Source organism: Centropristis striata, chromosome 1 (genome assembly GCF_030273125.1).
Source record: "Centropristis striata isolate RG_2023a ecotype Rhode Island chromosome 1, C.striata_1.0, whole genome shotgun sequence".
NCBI lineage: Eukaryota > Metazoa > Chordata > Actinopteri > Perciformes > Serranidae > Centropristis > Centropristis striata.
Window position 1 is genome coordinate 13,693,631 of NC_081517.1, and position 14,826 is coordinate 13,708,456.

Below are 14,826 nucleotides of genomic sequence, written 5' to 3' on the forward strand. Positions count from 1 at the left end.
CATGTTGCCTGTTAGAGGCATTACAGTGTGATGGCAATGAAACCTATTTTTATTTAAATCTGCACATGTTTTGATGCAAAGCTTCCAGTTTGTTTCTGTCTCTCTTATTCAACTGTTGCTCAGACGGATCTTTGTCTCTTTCTGCACTTTCAGTTGTCAGTCAAACCAGAATCTTACCAGGACATTTTACAGAGGTTTTCCCTGACAACACAGGAGAAAAGTTGCTCACAAACGATGCAGGGTTCACGATGATGTGTCTCAAGCTAGAGCTACACCATCGCTGCTCACTGAACAATAAGATCATTCAGCCTTCTCTCTCAGAAAGCCTAAAACTTTCCAACTTACACTAATGTCCAGTCTTAAGGGAAAGAACATAGCAAACGTGCCATACTTAATATTTTCTTCTTCCATTTGTTAGAAAGTGTCTTAAGGTGGCTATGTCACATGGCGTTCAGACTCAGTTGCACCTTTGAAGCTCTGAAAGTTGACTCGAGGTAAGACGGCTGAACTTAAACTTGTGCCACCAGCAAGCTAAAATTAGAATCCATTTTCAGGTTTTCCAGGACTAATGGGAAACCCTGAAAGTCACTAGTTGTACAGAGAACATTCTTTCCAACACAAGCCAGAAGGTTTCCATCCACAGCTCACCTCTATGGGATGGCTGCTGTCCAGTGCGTCCAGGTCCAGAGCACGGGTGTAGTCTGCCGAGACAAACTGGGTCCAGATGTCGTACTCTGGGAAGCAGTGGTCCACGCACAGATACTCAATCCAAGATGCAAATCCCTCATTTAGCCACAGATGAGTCCACCATTCCTGCAGAAACACACACAAGATGACACAGTGTCCTCCAAGTCCTTCAGAATAATTCCCTTATAAAATATGATGTCCTGGATTTCAAGTACTCTGAGTTGGAAACAAAGTTAACCAAATTAAGCATTTTAAAGGATGGGTGACTTAACATAGGAAATACATTTATGTTGCCACAAAATAGTTGCTCCAGATACACAGCAACGCTTTTAATATAGACAAAAACTTTCCACATTAACAAAAGAAGTGTGCCTCGACTTTTTCCTCTAGTTCATTCCCCTTTTTCACGGACATTTGTGTATTAATAGTCCTGCATGGGCCTGATTTTAAAGATCTGCTCCAGCACCACAAGGTGCAACACCATACTCACCCCAAACCCACATATATGGCCAATTTGTTTCAAAAACTGACCCGGTAACACAAGATCCACTACCCGTCCCGACCTCAACCCATAAATCCTATAAAAACCATGTGCTGTTATAATAATTTGGTTAGGCAGCACATTTAGAATGATCATTTTGGGCCATTTTATACATGAAAAAACTAAGATAATGTTTTTAAAAACAACATTTATTCATGAAACACAATTCAGATGCGTATATTCTGCTTATTCTTACAATATTGAGCAGCCTAATGGTAATGTACTTCATGGAAGACTGCTCTCATATTTCAGGTGATGCAGAAGATGAACTAAACAATAATAAAATATTAACTTTATGAAACTTTATTGTTGAACATCTGATGAACAGATTAAGTTTGCTTGTTACTCCTGTGGTTTGAAACCTGATTTTTGTAGCTTACTAACAGCAAACATGATTAATAAAACACAGTAAAAGATTTTCTCTGTGTCATTAAATTATATTCATTCTTCTGATTCTGACCAGCGGCAGCAGCAGCTGAGCCACAAGAGATTTTGAAAGGCTTGAAACGGACTGATGCAGTCAGAGGATTAAAACATTAAGTTTAATTATACATTTATATTAATAAATTTATAATCCAACGCCCAGGATCTGCCCTGCATGTTCTTTGTTCTACTCAGATTCAGACAGAATACGTCCTGTGAATCACTTTTTTGGAGGAGGACTGAGCCACAGCCGCGGAATTTACGAGAAAAAAAAAATCACGAAGTTACAAGAAAAAAAATCCCTAAAAATTTACGAGAAAAAAAAAATCAAAAATAACGAGAAAAAACATTCACAAATTTAAGAGAAAGACCCCCAAAAATTCATGATAAAAAGAAATCGCAAATTTTCGATGAAAAAAAATCACAAATGCATGTATGTGTTCTCTAAAGAAACATTTTTAAATACTTTACTCCTCTTTATATTTGTCTGTTTTTCATGTACTTTAAAAAGTTAGTGCTCCAATTACCTTGTGACTACGTTATTGTGATGATTTCTACAAGACATGCAAGTTATTTTAGTTACAAACAGTTGATGTAAGATGATTTCTGCTCACCATGGTGACCAAGTTGCCGAACCACTGGTGGGCGAGTTCGTGTCCCACCACCAGCGCCACCCACTGCCTGGAGGACGAGCAGGAGTTCTTGGGGTCGATGAGCAGAGCAGTCTCCCTAAAAACAACAACAACAAGAAGAAAGAGTGGAAGTTAACACGTTGACAGGCTGAAGGTCGACACCAGCAGGTTTTCCCTCCATCAGCTGCTGGGCTGGTTATTAAGAACACCTGCATGCAGGTGGCTGTGGACGGGGAGATGAATGGAGCCTGCTGCCGTATGCTAATCACACGCCGTCTGAATACCCAACAGCTGGCAGCACCTCCAGCTGAACACGAAGCAATTAAAAACCCATCAGAGCTGTCAACAAAACGACAACTGCAGCAACCAGTTTTTCTGAAAGAACGGGGAAAAAATAGCTGTTTTCTCAATGAGATTTGGAGCTGCGCGAGTACAGTTTGGTTATTTTACTGTCAGCTCGTTCAAATTAGATTTCACAACACTGTTGTCTACTGCAGCTTTCCAATAAATAACAGATATTAATTATTTTTATTCTATATTCTTTTGCTTGCCTCCTTTTTAAAAATTCCCCTTTAAATGCAATTTAATAGTGAATGTTTATTTGTTTGTTCTTGTTATTTGCCTTCACACGTAGTTTAATGTTTTCTTAACATCTTATGTTTAATATATTAATCGCCTCGGGCCTGAACGCTGCTCTATAAATAAACTTGTCTTGCCTTGAGAAGTGCACCTTTTTGATTAATCATGTGACTATTTTAATGATTAATCACCCAGTCTATTAAATGTCAGTGAGTGGTGAAAAAAACATTTCCCAGAGTCCAAGGTAACACTTTCAAACAGTTTGTTTTTATGTCCAATCAACAGTCCCAAACCAAATGATAATCAGTTTATAATATGTATTAAACAGAAAAAAGTCAGATTTGAGCCTTAGAATCTGTAGCACTTTTAGTAAGAAAACAACTTATCAATTAATCAAAAACAGCCTCTGATTAATTTACTTTTCAAATAGGCAGTCAAGCTGTTTTGGTAGATTTTTTCATCATTCATAGATTTAAGGTTAAAAATGATCGTATGCGATTACTGCATCAATTAATAATATCTGGACTTTCTTCATTAACAGGTACATTTCTAGGTTAAATAACACACTTTAGTTTACTGCCAATATATCAGTTTTACAGGATAACTCAAAATAAAAAATAAAAACGTATATATATTTATATTTTACACACTTTTGAAGCTCTACGAATTTCAGTCTATGACTACTGGATGGACTTCAGAATATTTTCAGTTCAACAAGAACTTTAAAAAAGCTTCCACAATGGCACTCAAGTGGTTAATTAAACTTGCTTAAAAAAACATTATTACAGCTTACCTGTAGGTGACAAGGCCCCAGTTTTCCATGGCACCTGAGTGGGGGGAAGCAGTTCATGTTTCACTTTCATTTTGAGTGGAAACGTATCAAATTACTGTTTGTAGAACTGACAAAAACTCACCAGCAGCAAAATCAGCGATAGCTATGAGATCGATTTTAGGCAACGGATAAGGAACATTGAAGTAGTCTTTGTAGAAAGGTAAGGTCTTAGTCGCAACCTGCAATAACAAAAAACAACTTTAAGAAATGTGACAACAAAATAACAAAAGAACTATCTAAAAATGCACAAAAAAAAAAATTAAAAACAGTCTGCTCTTTTGTGTTCTCTACAGTGAGACTAGGTAGGTTAGAATCTAATCAAATGCTGGTTTTTCATCCATTTGTCTTCATGTCCAGTCAAGTTTATAGTTTGTTTTTTTTCTTGTGCAATCAAGTGAATCCACAGCTGTGACTCAACAGTGCTTTGCTTACTGGAAATATTTCATCAATGTTCTCACCTCCAGTGCAAATTTCCCTTGTTCCGCCTTCCCGACAGGCGTGTAGACGCGTACCATTATACCGTCCGATGATTGGCTCTCCACAAAGTCATATTCACCGATGACAAAAGCTACAAGGTATGTGGACATGATGGGCGTGGTGGCAAACTTCACTTCCACCATGTTTTCATCCTCCGGATATGGCTTTCGATCAATGACATTCTGGACAAAAAAAAAGATGGGAGAGATGCGGATAAATGGCATGGAAACAGACAACAAAAATTAATTAGGCAGTGAAAGGGATAGTTTGGGAGTGTTGTTGTATGAGGTACTTATCTATAGTCAGTGTGTTATCTACAGAAAGTTAGCGGCCGGCACGCCTCCAGTTTGGAGAAGCAGACTGATGCAGAAGCTAAACAATGAGTGGCTGTAGATGGGAGCAAGTTTAAGTGTACACTATCTTTCACAGCTTTATCTTGCTATCAGACAGCCCTTTCTGACCGGGAACTGAAGCTGTTGTTATCTCCCCCTCCCCATTCAAAGCCACCAGACACCATTGACAAAAACAGTAATTTCTCCCTGCAGAAGGTGGGAGTTGCTGGTCTATCGCTGCCTCGATCGGTTTGTTTATTTATGTTATTATGTGACTTTGTTGTTTTAAAGGGTTGGTTTGGATTCCCCAAAGTCACACAGTTACAAAAAAACGAACTACTTGAGGCAGCAGTAGACCAGCAACTCTTCAGGGTAAGAGTACTGTTTTTGTTAATGGAGTCTGGTTGCTTTGAAGCGAGCATAGATAACCGCTTCAGTTTTTCCCCCACGTAAACTTAAACAGTGGGAAAAATATTCGAAATATAGAATAAACTTAAACTGAAAAAAAGTTTTGCTGCTGCCCCTACTGTAATATTTGGACATTGTGCTAAAATAGAACATTTTTTATAGCACACAATTGCTGAGGAGTAAAAGCTTCTGATTCCCTTTTTAATTTTTCTCTTTAAGGCAGAAACAGACTAGAGGTCTGAAGCCTCACCAGCAGCTGGTAAAGACTGAAATATTTATTAAACACCACAAGTGTGACATCTGGTGATTTTACCATTTCAAGACCCAAACTGGCAGTGGGGATAAAAATGTCAAGTTAGTCTCGAGGGTGAAGCCGAAACAGAAGATGAAGATTTTCAAAAACATGTATATAATTTATTTTTCTTTTTTTTTTTAATTGCTCGGTGAATTGCTAAGCAGCTCTATTTTTAACAAATGTGACCCAAAACGGAGGGAATTTGTTGGGGACTATTTTCATCCAGTTTTGGTGATCTAGTAGTATATATTAGTGGCAGCAGGACAGTGTGTGTTCATGGATATAAATGTCACCCAGTGCAACAATTTGACTCCCTGATATGTTTTTGATATTTTCTGGGCAAGAGAGTAGCTCTATGGCACAGAGGAAAAACATCTATCACACACACACACACACACTCACACTCACACTCACACACTCACTCACTCACACACTCACACACTCACTCACACACTCACTCACACACTCACTCACTCACACACTCACTCACACACTCACACACTCACACACTCACACACTCACACACTCACACACTCACACACTCACACACTCACACACTCACACACTCACACACTCACACACCCACACACTCACACACTCACACACTCACACACTCACACACACACACACACACTTTTGCACTGGACTTTAAAAAAGGTCACAGCAGACTTGTTGAGGAAATAAATTTCATCAGGTATGTGGACAGAAAAGGTCAAGAGCTGGACCGGCATCAATCAGTGCAGGGCTCCATCCTGCTGCCCAAAAAAAATCACATTTCCTTCACTTCAGCCCTGTGCATGGTTGTCTGTGTGTAATAGTCATTATTTGTCTAGCATAATATAAATATTTAGCCAGGGTGATTTGTCTGTAACATTATCTGTCATCCCTAATGAGATTGTGTTGTCCCGACACTGACACCACAGGACTAGACATAAAAAAACACACATTATTAAAGTCTGACAGACTGCATTCATGTCATTCATATTCAGCCAGTCATCAGAAAAACCCAAATTTAGCTTCCTCGTCACCACCCCGGATGAACAGCGTTAGCCTGGAGGGGTGTTGTTGTTAGAAAATAATCTAAGCCAGATGATGTTTTCTGATGCAACTCGGCTGCAAGTGCCTTCAGTAAAAATCACTGAGTCTGTATGTCAAACACAAGACATGTTTTTTTTAAAGAGAACTTGTCTTCAAAAAATCCTCACTGCACATGTACAGTAGCTGCATTTCACATGTGGTTAAGCATAACATGAGCCAGAGGTACAATATGCAGTGACTGTCTGCTGCCCTCTGTTATGTAAGATGTGAAGAGAAAAGAGAGGGAAGAGAAACACACACACACACACACACACACACACATAAAAAAGAAACTTGGCAGCAGAAAGTGACTCAGGCAGTCTAGGGTCTGGAGCTTCTCAGAGGGAGGAGTGAACATATGACACGTACCATATTTGACAAGGCTACTCGGTCCTTGGGAACTATCAGAGCGATGTCAAAGGTGGCTTTGATAGCTGGCTCATCCCAACAGGGGAAAGCTCTGCGAGCGTCCGTGGCCTGGAGTAGAAGGAGAGAGAGAGAGAGGGAGAGAGAGAAAGGACACAAACTGAGACCTTGTGTATTCGACCCAGATGAGTCCAGACTCTGTTGTGATTAATTTGAGGTGGACTGCAGATCACGCCAGGCCACAGAATACATCTTAAACCAGTCTCTGCTGGCTGTGATCGTATCTCACATCTTCGGTCACATTTGATTTTATCTCAAAGACAGTATGACTGTTCAGATATACGAGTACAGACGACTGTAGACAGAAGCCGTTTGCATTTTGGATTTAAATACACAGAAAATAAGACTAAAAATTAAGATGAGAAAAGATGAAAAATGTTAAAAAAACTATTGGACTGGAGTTATGTCCTCATTAAAATGTCTCAAACATATCATATTCTTCTTTCAAAAAAGGTATAAAATGTAACATTTCTAAATTAGGGGTTAAAAAAATAATATCATTGTCAATGTATGTAGGTTTGAGTGTGGCTTCTATGTGAAGTGCAGTTATCCTGTTTAGTTTAGTTTCATTACATCTATGTTATTTGCGCTGGTTATTCTGTGTTAACTTTATAAATACCGTACTGTAACCCCTTGTACAGAAAACAACCAATGTATGCTGAAATATTAAGCAACCAAATAAAGACCAAGTCTAAAAAGGACTAAAACTGTGGATTTGGGTACTTACAATATCCCAAAAATGTCTAACAACTTTCAAAACCCAGAGAAAATTTTCTTCAAAGCAACAGGTCATTTAATTGGGTTGCTTGTCAACTTTTACTTTCAACTTTCACTCCCTCTTGTTGCTTCACAGTGAACACCAGATGATAAATCAGAAAAAATGTTTAAAAATTTTGGCAAGAGATAGCAGAGCTTAGTTACCCCACAATTGCAATCACCACATAAAGTTCGCTACAGCATCTGTATGGGTCGTCAACTCACATAACGACAAGTTAGCATTCAATAAAAACTCTAAAAAGAAGATCTAAGGAATCCATTGGTACCAACCATGTTATGGCATCTTGTTGGGGATGAAATAACACTCCAAACTTTATTTCTTTGTGAGGAAAAAACAGACCTGCCAACTAGTTTGTACCGAAAAGTCTCCTCTTTACACAAAAGCAAACTTTATGCTGATAACATGTTACATAACAAACAGAATTTCTCTTGCATCAAAATGTGTTATGTTCGTCAATTTTATATGAAGATTTCTGCATACTGGGGTCTCAAAACAGTCTTGGAATTACATAAATCTGATTATTGTCAGTGGAAAGCTGAGACTCTTGTGGATCCAGTGAGCCCAGTTTTATTCCTGTGTGATGACGTTAGTCCCTGTAGTAGCCATTTAATTGCAGTGAGAGCGCTAAAGAACTTTAGAGAGAATTCAATGTGGGAATAAAACAGATGAGGGGAAAGTAACAACCTCATTAATAGATTATTTTTCTGTTTTATGCCTATTAAAAAGCTGATTTTTTGGTCCGTCTGTGTGGTTTGGGATGTAACAGCTTTCACATTATATCATTGCGTTTCACCACGTAATGACATTTTTTAGGGCCCCCCCCCCCCCCAAAGAAATTTATGCCAACCTAAAGACTTCTGGTATTTTCACTCATTTGTCCTTTCAAAAAGTCAAAGTGATACGGAATACCATTTTGCTGTGTGAGCAGCACCAGACTCGTTCCCTTTTGTTGCAGAAGCAGGCAGGCAGCACTACATTCAAGCATTTTTATCTGCAGTAGGTAAAAAGCCTGTCAGCTGTTTTTCAACACTGACATACTCAAAGCTTCTAATTTATCTGCGGCATTTGTAGGATTTATTTTTAAATTAAAAGCCTGGAGCCAATCATTTTCTCTACTAACCTGCCTTGGAACTTAGTGCCAGCAGAGTGTTAATTCTGTTTCCTGTTTAGTGTCTGAAACAACTACTATTTAAGGCTCCCACACCACAGCTGTGTTCATGTTAGAGTCTAAGCTTCCAGGTGTGTGCCAAAACACATAATGTGAGCTGGTTACTGCACTGAAGCTGTGGTGAGGAAGTCACTTTGAATAAGACTAATGTATGCGTTACTCAGCAACAGAAGTCTGTCCCATTATACTTTACTGTGATGTATTTTCTACTTCGGGTGCTTACCAAGAACTCCTACTGTCATTTTTAAGTTGTTCAGAATCAGATAGAAAAGTGTTGATTATCAGATATTTGGTTGAAGCCGTCATTGCCAAAAAGGCCTGATATCCCTCAACATTACACCTTTCTAAAGTCAGGACTGAGAGGGGCTACATCTAAAAAATGTTGCATCTTTGCCTAAACCAACATGCACGCGCACTTCAAGCAGCAGTTGTCCGGCTGTATAATTGTAAAAGAAAGAAAGAGAAGGCTGGGCATATGTTTCTCTAAAGCTCTGTTTCATTCTACACACAGCTACTTGTGTCACTCTTTGTGTGAAACACTATGAAGGTCTGATAACACGTCCTACAAACTGCTTCTTTTCAAACATATTTCTGTCTTCAGGCCATTGACAGTTACACTGAAATCTACTGAGCTGGAGCGCTAAGTGGATTTTAGGATTTTTGCATCAATGAGATGTTTGATTTGACACATAAAAACAGACATTTCTCAGCTGAATAAAAACCTTGTACTATATTATGTATACAAATATGAGACCATCCTTTTTCTTCAAATTCTTGTTGATTTTAATGCCTGGTACAACTAAAGGTACATCTGTTTGGACAAATATAATAATAACAACAAACATGGCTCACAAGAGTTTAATTTAAGAGCTGATATCTAGCCTTTTTCCATGGTTTTCTTGATAATGATTTTGGTTATTATCAAGAAGCTATTTTTTTGTTATCATTATATTTCCAAACAAATGTAACTTTAGTTGTACCAGGCATTAATATGAACAAGAAATTGAAGAAAACAAGGGTGGTCTAATATTTTCTTTTCCACGACTGTATGTTTGGTAATTCCGAATATCCAAAAACACAACAGTTTTTATGTCCTGTATCAAATTCAGAGCAATAGTAGAACGTTAGTGTGCAAGTAAACAGTCACTGAACTAATGTGGTGCCATCTGTCATAACCTGTGCTTGTCACAGCAGGTGTATATCCTGCAGGTTCTGATGAAAGCCCCCCAGTCAGAGTCCAGACTGGTCTGACCTGGTTTTGCCTCAACAACCCAAAAAACAAAACAAATGAAGCATTTTCAAAAACTACGTATAAATAGAATGAAATTGTAGCTATTGCCTCATCTTTAGGAGAATTCTGGAAAACAAACACATGACCATCACTCCCTCCTGTGTTGCAACACAGGCAAGTAGTGGGTTAAGCAACACACTCAACTTTCCCAAAAGAAAACATCCCATTTCCCTTGAGGTCATCAACCTACCTCGAACTGTGTGACAGCAGCGTAGCGGCTCTCTCCAGCAGCGGTTGTATATTTACTTCTATAGAATCCCTTCATTTTGTCATTCAGCTCCCCAACAAAATCTATCTTCAACATGCCGGAGCCTGGAGGGGCGAGCACAGGGAGAGTTGCAGTTGAACAAAGGAACAGCATTCAACAGCATTCATGACAGATAAATGTTTTAAAAACAGGGACGACCAACAGCAGAAATGAACAGTGTCCCTTCTTACCTTTCTGTAAAGCGCTAGGAAATGACAAGGTGACTTTCTCGTCCTCATTTTGATAGTTGAAACCTGTGGCATTGATTTCTGAAAAAGAAAAGAGAGGAAGAAAAAGAGGCTGATTGCCAGAGCGTGCAATAATTCCTGTTCTCTTTTTGGCAATTTAAAAACAGGTGTGATCCAGAAAGCAAGATCCAAGGTACAATTTAATTTATGACAATGTGATTAATAATAAAAGAGGAGAAGAATCTGTCAAAGTCTGACCCTCACCTTCTCCTCCCTGTGGTACAAAGGAAGCTGTGATGATGTCGATGTCAGCACAGTTCATCACAATCTGATTTGTGGCTTGTGTAACCTGTAAATATTGACATAAAACAGCTTGAAGTATACTCTAAAAAAATCTATGCAGTTTTATGATTTCAAATCCCAATCCCTTTTTTTTGTTTGACGAGTGCAAATGCAGCTCTGATGGTATATATCCAGACTGAACATCACATAGCCGAGACAGGAATGAATCGAGCTAAACTGACAGGAGGCTGAACTGCTCGAGGATTAAGAAACAGTTAGGGTTTTAAAAAAAAAAAAGGTGATGAAAACAAAGAACGGAAGACGGACTATGGGGCTTCTGACTTGTGATGTGAAAACAGCGGATGTGAATGTCCGAAACACAGTGGCACACTTGGATGCCATGCAGTTCTGAGAAAGGGCAGTCATAGTGACATTCACGGTTTGTGGCACTGCTGGTTGGGCGCTGCTGCTGTGTGAGACGCTTGGGAGGGTAACACAGAGGCGAAAGGCAGTAATTATGGACCATGCCAGGCAGATGGCAAAGTGCCACATTGCTTAAGTTTCTTCCGGTCTATTGTATTCTCCCCAGGCTTTGAACAGACTGCAGGTAAACAGGGTATTACTAAACCAAACTGTGGTGGAGAGTTTTCACCTCTTAGTAAGCACAGGCTTTAAAAACAACTTTCAGGAAGATTCAACTCGAGTTCTTGCTGAAATGAGGATTTGCATTGCCGCCGACAAACATTTCAATAATTAACACAAGGACAGAATATTTAAATATATTCAAATCTTGACTGGATGTTTTAATGAATAAAGTTTCTCCAAATATGTTTGATATGTCTGGCTTGAATTGTTTCTTCTAAGGCTGTCACAATACCAGAATTAAAGCCTGGCTGATCCTGAAGTTTTTGGGCCAATGCCCAATTTTTTTTATATCAAACTGGCTGATATAGTATGTACACATTATTATTTCTGCCATTACATAGCAGAATAGGCTAAATAGTTTGTTACGTTTGCTTAGCTGTTAGTTTTCTTGACATCAGCTGTATTTAGGTACCTGTCCTGTGTTGAAATAAATTATATATTATACAATTATATTTTTCTGCGTTATATACTGTAGCTTAGTATTTTTTCATATGTAAATATTATATATATTTTATATTTCTATAATTTTATCTGTTCCTGATAATGAAGCCGTTTATATGCTATTAGTGAACGGTGAAATGTACAAAAGGAAAAACTAATATCTGCTTAAGTACATTTACCCCTTATTTAATGTTGCTGTCCGTCTTGTTTGTTCCCATAATGTGTGTTGAGTGAGTGTTTACAACCAGGCACAGGTGTGAGGACACTGAACTGGCAGGTGTCTGTACCAGCACAATGGAGCGGTTTACACACAGTAGGCACAAATTATATCCTTGAAATAAATGCAAAGTGAGCTGGTATGTTTGTTATATGTGTTAGTTACATAGTAGCTACTAACCACACAGACTTTAGCAAGAGGTCACAGGGAATTCTACTGGTTCACTAACTTATTAAGTCAACTGAGGCAGTGTGCATTCCTCATATTTATCCAAAGGACTATTTAAAGAATAGTTTAACCATAACTACTAAACACAACAAAAGTCAAATTAAAGTATTTCCAGTTGCAACTTTATACCTCTACTCCACTGCATCTCAGACTTCAGCTTTAGTTAGTTTCAGATTGCAGTTTTCATTCTCTTCCTGTCCAGTTAAAAGACAATATCCCCTATTATACGTTGAATATTTGTGGTAAACTGAAGGTTGAAGTTTTTTTCTTTTGCAGCATTAGTTAAAATGAGCAAAAACCTTAAACATCTACAGCAGTAAAATGCACCATACATATTATTGCAGCAGTTATATTAATTTATAGATAATAGAGAAAAACACTGACAAGGAACATTACTGACATGTTATACGTTTAGTACATTTTGCTTATACTTCAAGAATGTTTTCATTGCAGTACTTTCACATGTAGTGGAGCAAATTAAATTGAAGTATTTGTACTTTCAGGATCTGAATACTTATATTACCGCTGGAAGTAACATTGTATACAGTTTTTATTTATTTTTAGAATAAGGATATCAAACTTTAAGATGTTTTCTACAGTGGGCCTTTACATACTCTAATATATAGCTACTTTATTTAGTGTAAAGCACTTTGTAATCTTGATAAGAAATTAAGTAAGAAATAGTGGAAAGTAAGTAGAGTGAGAGTTGCTATTTACAGTACAAGTTAAATTGAGCAAAAACTTTAAACATCTACAGCAATAATGCAACATACACATTAATTCAGTAGTAATATTAATTCAAAAACATACAGCAAAACACTGACAGGGAACATTTAACTGCACATTACTTACTTGATATACGTTAGGTACATTTTACTTCTACTTCAGGAAGGTTTTCAATGCAGTACTTTCACTTGTAGTGCAGTAAATTTAAGGTGCCAATAGTACTTTCAGGATTTGAATACTTCTTTTACCACTGGAAGTAACACTGCATAAAGTGTATTTATTTATTATAAGAATGTGAGCAGCTTTCGATAAGGATATTAAGCTTATGTTTTCATACAGCGTCTTTAAATATTTTAAAGTATAGCTACTTTTTTAATCTAATAAACGTTGTTTAGAAAGAAAGTAACCAGTAGTGGGATGTCACAAGATTTTTTTAGTGTTAGTTAAAATGAGAAAAAACATTAAAACATCTACGGCAGTAAAATGCGACATGAACATTAATCCAGCAGTATTATTAAATCACTTAATTCATGTAATACACTGACAAGGAGCATTTTACTGCACATTACTTTCTTGTTATACGTTAAGTACATTTAATTCTACTTCAGGGAGGTTTTCAATGCAGTTATTTCACATATAGTGTAGTAAACTTAAAGTGGCAATAGTACTTTTAGGATCAGAGTACTTCTTTCCCCACAGTGAGAGAGGCAGCGGGTGGGAGGGGGCGACATGATGTTGCCATGATTTAGCAAACATTAGTGAGCGTTAGCTAGCCGCTAGCTGCTAGTTAACCACTGCGTTAATCTATCACAGATTAATTGATCGCGATTTGTCGTGATGCACTAGTGTAGGTAAAGGGTTAACGCTGCTGGCATACAACACACTGCTCTTGAAACACATTAAGCGCATTGCAAAGCGCCTGTTAGCGAGGCTAATGTCCACGGCTAAGCTAACGTGAGTCGGGACTGTTGTGCTAGCTAGCTCCAATTAGCTTCTGGCTAGTGACAGAAATATATATATGTTCCCATTCAGTCAGTGTGAGCCCGTCATATGACGGCTAGGCAGCTAACGTCTACACGAGCTAACGTCAGCTAGGTGACTGGTGCTGCTGGGCTAGTGGCTAACAATCTGCCGTGATCAGTCCAACACGGCACATTAGCTGGTAACGTTACATAACAAGATCCCCGCCACACACAGACAGATCCATCCGTGTATGTAGCCAGCCGCTCTGGGTCAACATACCTCCACCAGCGCCTCCAGCTTGCCTTCAAAGGTGAAGTCGATGAGGTCGGGCTTCAGACACAAGCCGTAGTTGACGGGGTAGACGTCAGTCGGTAGCCGTACGAAGGGCCTCCTCTCGGGCATGGTTCCTGTATTTTGGTCAGCGAAGACGGCGCTGTGTGTAACTCTAGTTATCGCTCTGAGTTTAATTGATACAGAACTGAGTAGAACGGGCTTCGACAGTGAGGGCGGACAGCAGCTAGTGAGTCTGTGTAGGAGTGAGAGCGGAACCCTGCGGCCCAGGAGCAGCAACATCAACTGGAGCCTCCAGCACGGCCAGCTACAGTCCTCTCCCCGCACACAGCACAAACTACTCACGTTAACCAGCGTCCACCTACACGCACGCAACGTCATCACGTCGTGTCAGCGTGCGTACGCGCACGTATGCGTATCATAAGAATTCTATACTAGGGGAGACTGGGGCAGCTGGAACATTGTTTTTACATTGTTTGTTACAAAGAAATGTTGCTTTTGTGAAAGATTCTTATTAGGACTAGATGTTACCTGTCCCTAACTATCAGCACAGCAAATTAGGTTGGAGTACTCATGGGTGGGTGGGAACTTGGCCAAGATCGCTGGGTGCCCCCAGTGCAACACATCGTCAGTTGTGTGCCCCAGCTTCATT

The 14,826-nt window shown here is 38.9% G+C and overlaps 1 protein-coding gene across 1 annotated transcript in view; it reads right to left on the reverse strand.

The window, feature by feature from the left end:
• The window catches only part of npepps (aminopeptidase puromycin sensitive), a 29,866-nt gene extending 15,338 nt beyond the window's left edge, over window positions 1–14,528 (reverse strand). The window contains exons 1-10 of the mRNA XM_059331881.1: window positions 14,163–14,528; window positions 10,646–10,730; window positions 10,385–10,462; window positions 10,137–10,258; window positions 6,653–6,760; window positions 4,153–4,353; window positions 3,777–3,873; window positions 3,656–3,689; window positions 2,266–2,380; window positions 649–813 (exon numbers count right to left, since the gene is read on the reverse strand). Coding sequence (XP_059187864.1) covers window positions 649–813; window positions 2,266–2,380; window positions 3,656–3,689; window positions 3,777–3,873; window positions 4,153–4,353; window positions 6,653–6,760; window positions 10,137–10,258; window positions 10,385–10,462; window positions 10,646–10,730; window positions 14,163–14,456 — 1,299 coding nt within the window. The 5' untranslated portion in view covers window positions 14,457–14,528. The remainder of the gene's footprint in view (window positions 1–648; window positions 814–2,265; window positions 2,381–3,655; window positions 3,690–3,776; window positions 3,874–4,152; window positions 4,354–6,652; window positions 6,761–10,136; window positions 10,259–10,384; window positions 10,463–10,645; window positions 10,731–14,162) is intronic.
• Between the last annotated feature and the right edge of the window lie 298 nt (window positions 14,529–14,826).